The following is a 17,021-nucleotide window of genomic DNA, read 5'->3' on the forward strand; positions in this document are numbered from 1 at the left end:
GCTCTGTCATTGCTGCAACGTCCTGCTGGTTACACAGGGCGTCACCCTCCAGTGTGGGAGAAGACTACACACGGGCCTGAAGACCAGGAGGCGGGGGTTATCGGCAGTCACCTTGGAGGCTGGCTACCACACCATGAAAGTGTAGATCTTGAGTGTGTTCATTGAGTTTTGACGGTCATGTACACCTATGTAACCCGAATTCCTATCAAGATATAGAACATTACCATCACCCCAGAAAGTTCCCTCATGTCCCTCTCCAGTCAATTCCCAGCCCCAGGCCCCAGAGGCAACCACTCTTCTGAATTCTTTTCCCGCCATGGATTAGCTATTCCTGTTCTAGAATCTCAAGTACACAGAACCATGCAGTGCATGTTCCTTTGTGGAAGGCTTTTCTCACTCTGCATAGTATTTCTGAGACCATTCATTCTGTTGCATGGATCGTGTTCTGTTTTATGAACATATATACAGGGTTTTGTTTTTGTTTTTTTTAATGCATGCGTGGACACATGGCACACGGGCTGTTTCTTTTCTTTTCTGTTTTTCACTCCGCCATTTAAATGTTTCCACTGTAATCACCGGTTTCTCCAGTGCCATGTTGAACTCGGGGCTTCTCTGAAGGACTTGCATCCCCCTGGAGAAATGAAGGGTGAGTCATGTGGCTTAGAGTCCCTCACGTCTACCTGGGCTCTATCTCCTCAGCCTCTCAGCCAGGTCTCATGTTTCCAAACGTTTGCCCTCGTTCCCCTGACTCTCCCCCCATCCTCAGAAAAGGACTTTCACCTTCCCTTGTGATGGGGAGTTCCCTTCTGTCTGGGCCTCTCTACTCCACGCTTTAGAGAAAACTCTGTGCTCCAGTCCTCCATGCTGTCTCTTGACAGAAAACACCTATTTTTAAGGGTTCCAAGAAAGCTCTTTCCTCTCTTAGCAAAGCTGGGCTCTTCAAATTAAATTGGTTTACTGTTAGACTGTCACCTTGCTTTAGACTTGAAAAATTCTATTTGAAAACCCAAAGCCAAGGACTTATTTATTGCAGGTCAGGTCAGGGTTTCTCAATCTTGGCACAGTGACATGTGGGGCCAGATGACTCCTTGTTGTGGGATCTGTCCTGTCCACCGTAGAATGTTTAGCAACATCCCTGACTCCTACCCGCTAGAGATACCAGTAGCAACACGACCACCACTACCCCCTAACTGTGGTACTCAAAAACATCTCCAGACATTGCCAAAAATCAAAACGTCATTTCGCCTGGGGGCAAAATCACCCTGTTCTAGTTAATACTCATCCTTCCTATTCCACAAGGCAATAAACCATCAGCTCCAAGGCCAAATCTTAACTGCAAGAGCTCGTGGGAGGTGGGGAAGAATTACTGAGAAAAGAAAATATGTGGAGCGATTTGTTAAAATAGCATCTTGATTCATATATTTTCCCAATAATGGGATCATATGAACCTAACATAAGTAACCTCCTTTTTTTTTTTTTTTTGGCCGTGCTGCTCAGCTTGCGGGATCTTTGTTCCCCAGCCAGGGATGGAACCTGTGCCCCCTGCAGTGGAAGCACAGAATCCTAACCACTGGACTGCCAAGGAATTCCCTACCTGATTTTTAAAATTCAATAATATATCATAAACCTCTTCCCACTTCAATACATTTACTGCATAGTGGTTAAAAGCATAGGCTCTGAATCCAACAAACTTAGGTTCATCCCTTGACTCCACCACTTACCAGCTGTGTGTCCTTGAGCAGGTGACTTGACATCTCTGTGCCTCCTATCTCTCACATATAAAATGGAGATGGGAATAATAATGCCTGTCTCACTGGGTTGTTATGAAGACGAAATCGTATCCTGCCCGTAAGTGCTGAGCACAGCACCTGGTGCATAGCGAACATTCAGTAAATAGTAAAATTTAAAAATTAAGTTATTACCTAACCAGGATTGTTATTTAAGTTTTATTTACAACTTACAATGTCTTAAAGACACAGTTAAGGTACGCACACACTGCCCTTGCTGCAGACTGGTGATTATTGGAGAGCACCAGGACAGCTGGGGGTTGTTAAAATATTAAAGCAACTCCCCTGCCGTTTGGCCAACAGCTCACGCCCGAAAATTCTTTTTTTTTTTTTAACATCTTTATTGGGGTATAATTGCTTTACAATGGTGTGTTAGTTTCTGCTTTATAACAAAGTGAATCAGTTATACATATACATATGTTCCCATATCTCTTCCCTCTTGCATCTCCCTCCCTCCCACCCTCCCTATCCCACCCCTCTAGGTGGTCACAGAGCACCGAGCTGATCTCCCTGTGCTATGTGGCTGCTTCCCACTAGCTATCTACCTTACGTTTGGTGGTGTATATATGTCCATGCCTCTCTCTCGCTTTGTCACAGCTACCCTTCCCCCTCCCCATATCCTCAAGTCCATTCTCTAGTAGGTCTGTGTCTTTATTCCTGTCTTACCCCTGGGTTCTTCATGACATTTTTTTTTCTTCTTAAATTCCATATATATGTGTTATCATACGGTATTTGTCTTTTTCTTTCTGACTTACTTCACTCTGTATGACAGACTCTAGGTCTATCCACCTCATTACAAATAGCTCAGTTTCGTTTCTTTTTATGGCTGAGTAATATTCTTAAAGTGCCTGTGTCCCCGTATCTGCCGTCCCACTGCCCCAGCCCTCCCGACCCTCCCTGGGGCTTCTCCCCACTGGGACCTCTGAAGGATCCAGCAGCTAGAGTTAAGCCGGTTTTGTCATACACGACCCTTAGGTTCTTTTTGATAAATAACAGTAGCCGCTAAAGAAGTTTGGGGCGGGTGAGGGGTAACTGCTCCAGCACTTCCCTGCCTGGGTGTAAGGAAAGCGAATCTCAGAGCAAATTCTAGCCCCACAAAGACTTTGAGTAAACACACCTTCCCCAGTAAAGGGACCCCATCGATCAGCCTGTTCTGTAGGTTTGATGAAGTCTCCCCTCCGGCCGTCATCTTTCAGAGAAGGGTCCCTCAAGACAGCCACAACAGGGTCGCAGAGGCAGCCTGGGTCACCCCTAGAGATGGCATCAGATGCCAGAACTCTAAGCTGGGACTGGACAGGGGCCCAGTTAGGGTCAGACCCCGGGGCCCTCCCTGGGGACACAGGCCAGGCAGTACCTTCCTCCAGTGGGAGCCGATTTCTAGCATTCAGCATACCAGGTGCGAGGCCACCCTTTTACCAATAAGAACCCATTTCTGGCCTTCAGTTTGCTCACCAGGAAGACTCTAGGAGTCACAGCTGCCTCTGGACGGTAGCCTGTCTGATGTAATACTGCCCGGCCACACCAGGCCTGGGAACCACAGATTCTGGCAACTGACTGCCGCAGCCTGAAAACTAAATGACCAGCACACATATAGCATCAAACAGACTGTGCTGAATATTTAGAAACTAAGCCACAGGCCTGTGACCATCCTTGATGCGCCACAGGGACCCCCCACAATTAGGCTGCATGTTAGAGTCAAGCCTGCACCAGAAGACGATTTTTTTAAAATCTCTTTTCTCTATTCCTTTTTTTTCCTAACCCAGTTGCAGATGTTGGCAGGAAAGGAGGTGTTTGTTAGGTCAGGAAGAAGGGGAACAAGGGGAAAATGTTCTGGTTCTGTGCTTTCTGCTACGGCAGCACCAGCTCCAGTGGCTGCTGAACATCTGAAACGTGGTCCGTGCGACTGAGGAACCAAACGTTTAATTTTAATTCATTTAAATTTAAAAACTGATATTTGATCCAGTTATTGAAAGGGTCGAAGTCTGTCTGGAACATGTTGAGTTGGCGAATCGACTTTTTCGACTCTAAGATTTTGTGGAATCTGAAAACAGATCAAGTCTTCCTCCTGAAAATTCAGTTTCCAAATTGAGATGTGCCGTCAGTGTAAAATAAACCCCAGATTTCAAAGGCTTCATACCTCGAAGAAAAAGGATATAAAATATCTCCATATTCTTTGTCGATTACGTGTTGAAACGATATTTTTTAATGTATTGGGTTAAATAAAATTTATCGTTAAAAAATTCATCTCTTCTTTTTACCTTTTTAACGCGACTACTAGAAAATTGAAGATTGCATTCAGTAGCTCGCATCAGGCACTGCTGCTGTAGTCAGTTAGGACTTAGCTGCTCAGGACCCAAGAGGGTCAAATGGGGGCCGTGAGCTTCAAATCAAAGTTTTCTAATCATGGACCTAGTTGGGGAGGTGGAGGGAGAGAAAATGGGCAGCTGCTGAAGTTCCAGGCCCTTCTGTTCCTCGCACCCCAGGAAACACTGTGGCCAGGGCTGCTCATTCAACACGCAAGGCTGTGCGTTCTCCGGGCACCACAGGCTATCAGCTATGTCCACTAGAGGTTCTGGGGTCCACAAACAGGTTTGAGACCTGGCTGGGGGGCAGGAATCTTTGACTCTAAAATGCATAAATAAAAAGTGCAGAAGCAAAATGAATAAATGATTGAATGAATGTCCACAAACATGACGGTGCATGCTTCATTCATTATTAATGTTAATACTCCTTAAAGTTTCATCACCTTTGAAAACAATTTCTTCAGTTTCTCACTTCACAAGAAGATAAGATTGTGCAGTGACTGTCCAGAAACCATAGTCGCTTGGACATTTAAAATACGCTGCTTGGGCCCAAGTGATCTCACAAGTAGAATGATAGAAATCTTTACAAAAGTTTCTACACCAATTAAAAAAAAAAATGTATTCAGTGTTGATGTGAGTGAATTGCGAGATGTCTGATGTGATACAGAGTGGGGCCCCCAAACATAATGCCATACTCCCCGAAAGTCATATAAACAGCCCTTGTAACATTGGGGTTAATAAGAAAGCAATTAGGAAAGCTTACATGTCTATCGAGTGGATCCTAGTTAAATACGTTTGGCACACTTGTACAGTGGACCACAATGCTACCATTGAAAGGAACCCGGTACAGCTACAAATACTGACATGGGAAGATGTTTTTGATATTGTTAGCTGAAAAGTAAGCTGGAGAAGAATCTCTGTCATGTAAATCCATTTTTGTTTTTTGAAAAGATATGACTGCAATAAAAAAAATATAGCTAACGTTTAGTACTAAATGCTCTACATGAGGCGTCAGCAAACTTTTCCTGTAAAGAGCCAGATAGTAAGTACTTTAGGGTTTGTGGGTCACATGGTCTCTGCTGCAGCTACTCAGCTCTGCCTTCGTAGCTGGGAAGCAGCCATAAATAATATGTAAATGATCACTGGCTGTGTTGCAATAAAACTTTATTTACAAAACTAGGCAGAAGGCCAGATTTGGCCACAGGGCCATAGTGTGCCAACCCCTGCTCTATATCATTATTCTATTTAATCTCCAGATAGCCCTTTATAGCAGAGACTATCAGTGATCCTAAATTATATATGTGGAAACTAAGGCTTAGAGAGAGTAAATGACTTGCCTAAGGTCATCAGCTCTTATGCGGCATAGAAAAAAGTCTGGAAAGAGACACATCACAGTGCATCCGTGCAGTTAACGCTGGGGAAGAGAAATGAGGCAGCTCTTACCCTTTCCAGTACTCCTGTAATGCGTTCATTGCATAAGTCTCATGAATGTGAAGGTTAATCTGAAAATATTCTTTAAGACTTTGGGGAAACTCACAGTCTCCTCTGCATTCTCTGTCGACCTTGTGTGTTAGTGTGGACCAACGCCATGGAACTGTCGGAACAATCAGTGGCCGAGGAAATTCCTGGGGCAGGGTTCTCCAGAGAAATTTTTGTGGACCAGGACCTGACCCAGCATGATAAGGTGAGGGGTCTCGGGGAAGGACAGAGCTACAGCAGCAAGAGGGACCATGGAGAGATTGCCACTGCCTCTTGTTCACTGTGTCTCAAGGACTGCCCCTTTTTCCTACTTCCAAGAAACCACCTCTTCCTCCCAAGACGTTCGGCCAGGTTTGGCCATTGCTCATTTTATCCCAAATAACATCTACAGCTACAAGGTACTGAGCACCAACTGTGTGCTGGGCCATGTCCTGTGCACTTGACGTTTATTATCTGGTTAATCTTCACCATCTTCAAAATAGATTTTATCACCCTCATTTTGCAGATGAGGACACTGAAGCTCAGAGAGGTTAAGTAATGTGTTCAAGGTTGCCCAGTGCAAGGAGCAGTGTTAGGATTCAAACCTAGGTCTGGTTAACTTCTCAGAGGGTACTTCTAACTCCCACACAGTAATCACTTGGTCAACCTTGAATGATGGAACAGTGATGCAAAAACACGTTCCTAGCAGGAGCAAGTGAGCACTGAAGTCAGGGAGGCCTGGGCAGAGAGACTCGTTAAAGAACCAGAGAGGTTTAAAGCAGGGATGCGAGCAGAACAGATGGTTTCAAGCCATCCTGGGAAAGGCCCAGGTCAATTTCTCCCCGCTTAGACACGACCTGAAAGTTACTCTAAAAGAAGCAGTCTATAATATCTCGCTTTCCTTAAGGGCCAGGGCCTGCTCCCGCAGCAATTCTCAGAGTTTGTGAGGAGCAGACCTACCTGGGGTTCTTGTCAGACACAGAAATCCAAAACTTCAGGAGGCAGGGGGTTCCAACTCAGGCATCCTGGGACCAGACTCTGAAAAATGTTGCAGAAAGGCGAGAAGCCACGCTCAGATTCTGTATTTATCGCTGTGTAACAAGCCACCCCAAAACTTAGTGGCTTAAAACAGCAATTCATTATTCCCCAGAATCTATGGGTTGACCTGGAAGGTTCCTTTGTTCGCATCCCCTGGCCTCACTCATGCAGGCTCAGTCAGCCGCTGGCTTGGCCAGGCTGGTGGTCTCCATTGGCCTCCTTCCCACATCTGGGGCCTCAGCCAGGATATCTGGACTGGTGGGCCCCTTTCTGCATGTGGATTTTCATCACAACACGGTGGTCTCAGGGTTCCCAGGGGGCCAGAGCAGAAGCTGCACAGCCTGTAAGAACTTGCCTGGAGATCATGCAGCATCACTTCCACTCCATTCAGTTGGTTATAGCAAGTCACAGGGCCAGCCCAGACTAGAGGATGGGGAAATAGACTGGATGGCAAAGCTGCAAAGTATTTGTAGCCATTTTTCAACCTGCCTCAATTTTAACTTGGAAATATAGTGCAACCACTATAAATTTTTCTATTTATAGAAAATTTTTATAAGCCATTTATAATTTTTTCTATTTATAATAGAAATAATTTTTTCTATTTATAAGCTATTTTTACCCTGACTTGCCAGGACTCCTTCAAGTGACAATAAACAAAGTAGCTTGAGGGGGAGCAATTATTAGCTCATCTTATTGGAAAATTTAAAGGGCCGCTAGCTTCAGGTATGGCTAGATCCAGGAGCTTGAATGATGTCGTCAGAACACCTCCCCACTACCAATCTCTCCCCTCTGTTTCCCTCAGAGTCTGGCTTTCTACATAAGGCTGGCCTTGTGTGTTAGAAAAGACAAACTCAGGCAAACAAGCCTACATATTTAAAGCTTGTGATCCAGAAGAAGGCAAGATCCTCTCCCTCTGTAATCGATGTGTGAAATCTCTGATTGACCAGCTTGGGCCACATGCACACGGGGAGGTGGGACAGGAAGGAGCAGGGCACATGACTGACAGTCCTACCCAGACCACATGGAAGGAGGAACGCTCCCTCCAAGAAGGGCAAGGGGACCCTCACCAGGAAAGCAGAACCCACGGCTGTCCGCTGCCCTCTGCAAACTTCTTATATTCCAGCACTGGCACGGGGCCTGGCACTTAGCTGCTGCCCGATGAATGTTTGTTGCATGAAAAATGAATAAGCACCTGGCTGATCCTAACAGGGTGAAACAGGGGAAACTGCCCAGGCGTAGGGAACATGTCTGATGCTCTCTCTTGAAGTTTGGCCACCAGCGTTCACAAGGACCCAAAGGAAGGCCCCTGGCAGTAGTTGGCGATGTCAGACAGGCTTTCTCATGAGCGAGACCCTGTCCTTCCCCAGGTCACGGAGCTAGCAGGTCGTGAGGCTGACTGGACGGCTCCCCTGGGAATGAGCTGGCCTAGAACTTGCCCGTTTACCTCCTCCTGTGACTGCTTTGGAAAAGGCCTCTGGGGCACTTTTCTTCTTCTTCTTCAGTTTTGCTGACATTTTATTGATAACTTCTGGTGAGAAGTTTGGGGGATTTTTTTTTCCTTTTTTGGAAAACCTAACAAATTCTTTGGCTGCAGAACTTTTTCACTGGAGAGACGGAGGACAGGGTTAATTATACCTGTGGGTAAAGTCTAGCAGCAATTTTGTTTTTCCAGCCGAAAGTTTACATGAGCCCACGCAAAGAAATCACCATTCCTGTCTCATTTACTTTCCAGATTCAGTCACCTGGAACAAATTCATACATGAATAGCGAAAAGAGGCAGGAAGTACTAGAAGAGAGGAAAGGGAAAACAAATATTTCAGAACGTTTTAAGTTAAAAAAAAATAACCCTCATTATAGGCAGAATGTGGTCAAACAGAATGTTGTTTTCCTGATTACCTTTCCTAGGTCCCCAGTGTGCTAGGCTGACTATTATAAATGAAAATATTATAAGTAAACTTTCTAGCAACAAAAGTTCCCAAGTGGGATGGTTGTTCTTAATATGAAAGTATAATTCTCGGGGAAAGGAAAGTTTCCGTACCTGTGAGGTATAGACATCCATTACAGGAGTCTATATACAAGTACTCATTTTAACCAAATTCTTGTCTGTGTGAGATTTTCCAAGCGACAGAGACAGCCTTGAAAGTCTGCTTTTTCCCTCCCTGCCTGCCCTCACCTTCCCAAGAATGATACCGTATTTTTCCTGTATTTCTTTAAATGGGCTCAGCCTTATACCCAGACCCACACCTAGTAAATTTCCCATCTGGCCTCCACCCAGGATGAAATAATTCTGCTGCTGGGAAGAGAAGTCAGCCGTCTCTCAGGTTTTGAACTTGAATCCAAATACAAAGACACCGTGATAGCAAGCCTGCACAACGAAGTGGCCAACCTGAGCCAGAAGCTGTTGGAAACAGCCGCCTCCAGGCAGAAGGAGAGGGTGATCCCGCCCAAGGTTCAGGTTCCGCATGAAGAGGACGATGCCCAACAGACAGAGATCCAGAGCTTGAAAGACCAGGTAGGGCTCAGAGACAAGTGGGTCGGGGCCTTGGGGTCACAACACAGGTGACAGCTCTCAGGGAGAGCCTGGGCAGAGCCACCCGGGTAGTTAGAAATGGGCAGTGAGCATAGCATGGTGGAGAAGAGTGCAGATCCAGGGAGTGGAGGGTTGGCAAGTTTCTAGCCTTGTAAGAACAATATTAGATTTGATTAAGTGCCTACCATGCTCAGGCCCTGGTGCAGGCACTTTTGGTGTATTAGCTTATTTATTTATTCATTTATTTATTTATTTTTGGCTGCGTTGGGTCTTCATCACTGCGCGGGCTTTCTCTAGTTGCAGTGAGCAGGGGCTACTCTTCGCCACGGTGTGTGGGCTTCTCATTGCAGTGGCTTCTGTTGCTACAGAGCATGGGCTCTAGACGCGTGGGCTTCAGTAGTTGCAGCATGAGGGCTTCAGTAGTTGTGGCTTGTGGGCTCTAGAGTGCAGGCTCAGTAGTTGTGGCCCACGGGCTTAGTTGCTCCATGGCATGTGGGATCTTCCTGGACCAGGGCTCGAACCCGTGTCCCCTGCATTGGCAGGCGGATTCTTAACCACTGCACCATGAGGGAAGTCCCCGCATTAGCTATTTAAACCTCAGTCTTCTGGCACATGCCATTCTACAGATGAGGAGACTGAGGCAGGCTCAGAGATGCCCAGGAGCTCGTTACAGCTTGCACAGCAAGTGAGAGGCAGTGATGTGATTTGGGTTCAGCTCTGCCATCTTGTACACCTCATGCTTTCACACCCACTTTGCATTTCCACCCAACTCCTGTCGCTTCAGTGACCACTTCTCACACCCACCCAGACCCAGCCAGAAAGAGCTGGAGATGGGGAGAAGGAACCCCATAGTGTTCCAAACACTGAGGCCTTTATCAAACCCTGAAGGCAGCTGCTGGTTCATTAATAGGGAATTTGACCAAAAATTCTCCACCCAGAATGTCTGGATTTACCAGTCAACTTCCTTTCTCCTGAAACTAAATACAACAAAGAAAAAAAATTTTTTTTAAGTTTTAAAGAACTACTTTAAAATTGGCCATTGATCTTGTACATAAATTATATCTCAACAAAGGTGATAAAAAAGCAATTGATCATTGATGAATTTTGGCCTCAGTGCATAATTCTGCTTAAAACCGTAGTCAGATTTAGTTCAAGATGGTGGAGTAGAAGGACATGCTCCCACTCCCTCTTTCGAGAACACCAGAATCACAACCAACTGCTGAACAATCATCGACAGGAAGACGCTGGAACTCACCAAAAAAGATACCCCACATGAAAAGACAAAGGAGAAGGAGCAATGAGAGGGTAGGAAGGGCGCAATCACAATAAAATCAAATCCCATAACTGCTGCGTGGGTGACTCACAAACTGGAGAATATTTATACCACAGAAGTCCACCCACTGGAGTGAAGGTTCTGAGCCCCATGTCAGGCTTCCCAACCTGGGGGTCTGACAACAGGAGGAGAAATTCCTAGAGAATCAGACTTTAAAGGCTAACGGGATTTGATTGCAGGACTTCAGCAGGACTGGGGGAAACAGAGATTCTACTCTTGGAGGGCACACACAAAGTAGTGTGCACATCGGGACCCAGGGGAAGGAGCAGTGACCCCATAGGAGACTGAACCAGACCTACCTGCTAGTGTTGGAGGGTCTCCTGCAGAGGTGGGGGGCAGCTGTGTCTCACCAAGGAACAAGGACACTGGCAGCAGAAGTTCTGGGAAATACTCCTTGGTGTGAGCCCTCCCAGAGTCTGCCATTAGCCCCAACAAAGAGCCTGGGTATGCTCCAGTGTTGGGTTGCCTCAGGCCAAACAACCAACAGGGAGGGAACCCAGACCCACCCATCAGCAGACAAGCAGATTAAAGTTTTACTGAGCTCTGCCCACCAGTGCAACAGCCAGCTCTACCCACCACCAGTTCCTCCCATCAGGAAACTTGCAGAAGCCTCTTAGAGAGCCTCATCCACCAGAGGGCAGACAGCAGAATCAAGAAGAACTACAATCCTGCAGCCTGTGGAACAAAAGCCACATTCACAGAAAGACAGACAAGATGAAAAGGCAGAGGGCTATGTACCAGATGAAGGAAGAAGATAAAACCCCAGAAAAACAACTAAATGAAATGGAGATAGGCAATCTTCCAGAAAAAGTATTCAGAATAAAGATAGTGAAGATGATCCTGGACCTCAGAAAAAGAATGGAGGCAAGGATCGAGAAGATGCAAGAAATGCTTAACAAAGATCTAGAAGAATTAAAGAACAAACAAATAGAGATGAAAAATACAGTAACTGAAATGAAAAATACACTAGAAGGAATCAATAGAATAACTGAGGCAAAAGAATGGATAAGTGACCTGGAAGATAGAATGGTGGAATTCACTGCTGTGGAACAGAATAAAGAAAAAAGAATGAAAAGAAATGAAGACAGCCTAAGAGACCTCTGGGACAACATTAAACGCAACAACATTCGCATTACAGGGGTCCCAGAAGGAAAAGAGAGAGACAGAAAGACCTGAGAAAATATTTGAAGAGATTATAGTCGAAAACTTCCCTAACATCAGAAAGGAAATAGCCACCCAAGTCCAGGAAGCACAGAGAGTCCCATACAGGAGAAACCCAAGGAGAAACACACCGAGACACATAGTAATCGAATTGGCAAAAATTAAAGGCAAAGAAAAATTATTGAGAGCAGCAAGGGAAAAATGACAACATACAAGGGAACTCCCATAAGGTTAACAGCTGATTTCTCAGCAGAAACTCTACAAGCCAGAAGGGAGTGGCATGATATACTTAAAGTGATGAAAGGGAAGAACCTACAACCAAGATTACTGTACCCCGCAAGGATCTCATTCAGATTGGGTGGAGAAATCAAAAGCTTTACAAACAAGCAAAAGCTAAGAGAATTCAGCACTACCAAACCAGCTCTAAAACAAATGCTAAAGGAACTTCTCTAAGTGGGAAACACAAGAGAAGAGAATAACCTACAAAAACAAACCCAAAACAATTAAGAAAATGGTAATAGGAACACACATATTGATAATTACCTTAAATGTGAATGGATTAAATGCTCCAACCAAAAGACACAGGCTTGCTGAATGGATACAAAAACAAGGCCCATATATATGCCGTCTACAGTAGACCCACTTCAGACCTAGGGACACATACAGACTGAAAGTGAGGGGATGGAAAAAGATATTCCATGCAAATGGAAATCAAAGGAAAGCTGGAGTAGCAATACTCATATCAGATAAATAGACTTTAAAATAAAGAATGTTACAAGAGACAAGGAAGGACATTACATAATGATCAAGGGATCAATCCAAGAAGAAGATATAACAATTATAAATATATATGCACCCAACATAGGAGCACCTCAATACATAAGGCAACTGCTAACAGCTCTAAAAGAGGAAATCGACAGTAACACAATAATAGTGGGGGACTTTAACACCTCACTTACACCAATGGACAGATCATCCAAACAGAAAATTAATAAGGAAACACAAGCTTTAAATGACACAATAGACCAGATAGATTTAATTAGTATTTGTAGGACATTCCATCCAAAAACAGCATAGTACACTTTCTTCTCAAGTGCACACGGAACATTCTCCAGGATAGATCAGATCTTGGGTCACAAATCAAGCCTCAGTAAATTTAAGAAAATTAAAATCATATCAAGCATCTTTTCTGACTACAATGCTATGAGATTAGAAATGAATTACAGGGGAAAACCTGTAAAAAAACACAAACAGATGAAGGCTAAACAGTACATTACTACATAACCAAGAGATCACTGAAGAAATCAAATAGGAAATCAAAAAAAAACCTAGAGACAAATTACAATGAAAACACAACTATCCAAAACCTATGGGATGCAGCAAAAGTAGTTCTAAGAGGGAAGTTTACAGCAATACAAGCCTACCTCAAGAAACAAGAAACATCTCAAGTAAACAATCTAACTTTACACCTAAAGGAACGAGAGAAAGAAGAACAAACAAACCCAAAGTTAGCAGGAGGAAAGAAATCCTAAAGATCAGAGCAGAAATAAATGAAATAGAAACAAAGAAAACAATAGCAAGCATCAATAAAACTAAAAGCTGGTTCTTTGAGAAGATAAACAAATTGATAAACCATTAGCCAGACTCACCAAGAAAAAGAGGGAGAGGACTCAAATCAATAAAATTAGAAATGAAAAAGGACAAGTTACAACAGACACTGCAGAAATACAAAGCACCCTAAAAGACTACTACAAGCAACTCTATGCCAATAAAATGGACAACCTGGAAGAAATGGACAAATTCTTAGAAAGGTATAACCTTCCAAGCCTGAACCAGGAAGAAAGAGAAAATATGAACAGACCAATCACAAGTAATGAAATTGAAACTGTGATTAAAAATTTTCCAACAAACAAAAGTCCAGAACCATATGGCTTCACAGGTGAATTCTATCAAACATTTAGAGAAGAGCTAACACCCCTCCTTCTCAAACTCTTCCAAAAAATTTCAGAGGAAGGAAAATTCCCAAACTCATTCTCTGAGGCCACCATCACCCTGACACCAAAACCAGACAAAGATACTACAAAGAAAGAAAATTACAGACCAATATCACCGATGAACATAGATTCAAAAATCCTCAACAAAATACTAGCAAACAGAATCCAACAACACATTAAAAGGATCATACACCACGATCAAGTGGGATTCATCCCAGAGATGCAAAGATTCTTCAATATATGCAAATCAATCAATGTGATACACCATATTAACAAATTGAAGAATAAAAACCATATGATCATCTCAGTGGATGCAGAAAAAGCTTTTGACAAAATTAAACACTGATTTATGATAAAAACTCTCCAGAAAGTGGGCATAGAGGGAACCTACTTCAACATAATAAAGGCCATATATGGCAAACCCACAGCAGACATCATTCTCAATGGTGAAAAACTGAAAGCATTTCCTCTAAGATCAGGAACAAGACAAGGATGTCCACTCACACCGCTATTATTCAACATAGTTTTGGAAGTCCTAGCCACAGCAGTCAGAGAAGAAAAAGCAATAAAAGGAATACAAATTGAAAAAGAAGAAGTGAAACTGTCACTGTTTGCAGATGACAGGATACTATACAGAGAGAATCTTAAAGATGCCACCAGAAAACTACTAGAGCTAATCAATGAACTTGGTAAATTTGCAGGATACAAAATTAGTGCACAGAAATCTCTTGCATTCCTATACACTAATGATGAAAAATCTGAAAGAGAAATTAAGAAAACACTCCCATTTACCATTGCAACAAAAAAATAAAATACCTAGGAATAAACCTACCTAGGGAGACAAAAGACCTGTATGCAGAAAACTGTAAGACACTGATGAAACAAATTAAAGATGAAACCAACAGATGGAGAGATATACCATGTTCTTGGATTGGAAGAATCAATATTGTGAAAATGACTATACTACCCAAAGCTATCTACATATTCAATGCAATCCCTATCAAATTACCAATGGCATTTTTTACAGAACTAGAACAAAAAATCTTAAAATTTGTGCGGGGACACAAAAGACCCCAAATAGCCAAAGCAGTCTTGAGGGAAAAAAATGAGCTGGAGGAATCAGACTCCCTGACTTCAGCCTATACTACAAAGCTACAGTAATCAAGACAATATGGTACTGGCACAAAAACAGAAATATAGATCAATGGAACAGGATAGAAAGCCCAGAGATAAACCCACGCATCCATGGTCAACTAATCTATGACAAAGGAGACAAGGATATACAGTGGAGAAAAGACAGTCTCTTCAATAAGTGGTGCTGGGAAAATTGGACAGCTACATGTAAAAGAATGAAATTAGAACACTCCCTAACACCACACACAAAAATAAACTCAAAATGGATTAGAGACCTAAATGTAAGACCAGGCACTATAAAACTCTTAGAGGAAAACATAGGAAGAACACTCTTTGACATAAATCACAGCAAGATATTTTTTGATCCACCTCCTAGAGTAATGGAAATAAATACAAAAATAAACAAACGGGACCAAATGAAACTTCAAAGCTTTTGCACAGCAAAGGAAACCATAAACAAGACGAAAAGACAACCCTCAGAATGGGAGAAAATATTTGCAAAGGAAGCAACTGATAAAGGATTAATTTCCAAAATATATAAACAGCTCATGCAGCTCAATATTAAAAAAACAAACAACCCAATCCAAAAATGGGCAGAAGACCTAAATAGACATTTCTCCATACAGATGGCCAAGAAGCACATGAAAAGCTGCTCAACATCACTAATTATTAGAGAAATGCAAATCAAAACTACAATGAGGTATCACCTCACACCAGTTAGAACGGGCATCATCAGAAAATCTACAAACAACAAATGCTGGAGAGGGTGTGGAGAAAAGGGAACTCTCTTGCACGGTGGGTGGGAATGTAAGTTGATAACAGCCACTATGGAGAACAGTATGGAGGTTCCTTAAAAAACTAAAAATAGAATTACCATATGACACAGCAATCCCACTACTGGGCATATACCCAGAGAAAACCATAATTCAAAAAGCCACATGCACCCCAATGTTCATTGCAGTGCTATTTACAATAGCCAGGTCATGGAAGCAACCTAAATGCCCATCAACAGACAAATGGATAAAGAAGATGTGGCACATATATACAATGGAATGTTACTCAGTCATAAAAAGGAACAAAATTGGGTCATTTGTAGAGACACGGATGGATCTAGAGACTGTCACAGAGTGAAGTAAGTCAGAAAGAGAAGAACAAATATCGTATATTAAGGCATATATGTGGAACCTAGAAAAATGGTAAAGATGAACCAGTTTTCGGAGCAGAAATTGAGACACAGATGTGGAGAACAAACGTATGGACACCAAGGGGGGAAAGTGGCAGGGGGTGGGGATGGTGGTGTGATGAATTGGGAGATTGGGATTTACATGTATACACTGATGTGTATAAAATGGGTGACTAATAAGAAATAAGCAAATAAACATTTTAAAAAAAGAGAGAAAAAAAACCGTAGTCAGTGCTTGGGGGCCTTGGTTCTCTTGTTCTCTGTTTACTGTCTTTCCCTTCTGTAACCGATGCTAAGTACACAGTCTCAGTCCTAGAAATGATGCTCTAGAAAGGACACAGATTGTGTATGGTGAACCTAGGAGATTCTAGCAGGAAACTGTAAGCTCCATGAAGGCAAAGGTTGGGCCCAGTAACCTTCTAGAACTCTGTTAGGACCGTGTCTGTTTGTTTGTTCTTTATTCATCCATCCGTCCATTCATTCAAATAAATATTTTGGGGGTGTCTATCCCATGCCATGCCCTCTTCCAGGCTCTGAGAATTCAGCAGAGAACAAGACAGACATGATCCTTCCCCCTGTTATGATCTAGTGAGGGGGACAGAATAAACAAGTAAACAAATACATGCTCTAATATTTAAACGAACTAATGACTCTCCTTCGAACCTGGTTTTGAAAAAACAATGAAAGTAACAGGTCCTATAGGAATTATCAGTGCAAACAGTTACCTTGACATGTAGCTGACACATTAATGAGCATCTTTTTCTTGAACTGAGCCCAATTTTGTTGAAATATTCCTTTCAGTTATTCTCCCATTTCAGAGCTTTCCTGAGAAAATGACATGTCTTTTTCAGGTACATGGACGAGGCTGAATTATTCCCATATACCATTTTTTTTTTTTTGGCCGTACCACGCGGCTTGTAGGATCTTAGTTCCCTGACCAGGGATCAAACCCAGGCCTCCAGCAGTGGAAGCACAGAGTCCTAACCACTGGACCACCAGGGAATTCCCCACATACCTTTTTTTTTATAATTGAAATATATTTGACATATAATATTATATAATTTCCACATATCTTTGAATATCAGCAAGTCACAATTTGA

At 43.0% G+C, this 17,021-nt stretch overlaps 1 protein-coding gene across 1 annotated transcript in view; it reads left to right on the plus strand.

Annotated features, from left to right (window-relative positions):
• Positions 1-17,021, plus strand: part of FHAD1 (forkhead associated phosphopeptide binding domain 1) — a 131,332-nt gene that overhangs the window by 39,025 nt on the left and 75,286 nt on the right. The window contains exons 4-5 of the mRNA XM_060012343.1: positions 5,665-5,774; positions 8,862-9,098. Of these exons, the coding sequence (XP_059868326.1) occupies positions 5,665-5,774; positions 8,862-9,098 (347 nt within the window). The remainder of the gene's footprint in view (positions 1-5,664; positions 5,775-8,861; positions 9,099-17,021) is intronic.

This window comes from Delphinus delphis, chromosome 1 (assembly GCF_949987515.2).
Source record: "Delphinus delphis chromosome 1, mDelDel1.2, whole genome shotgun sequence".
Lineage (NCBI taxonomy): Eukaryota > Metazoa > Chordata > Mammalia > Artiodactyla > Delphinidae > Delphinus > Delphinus delphis.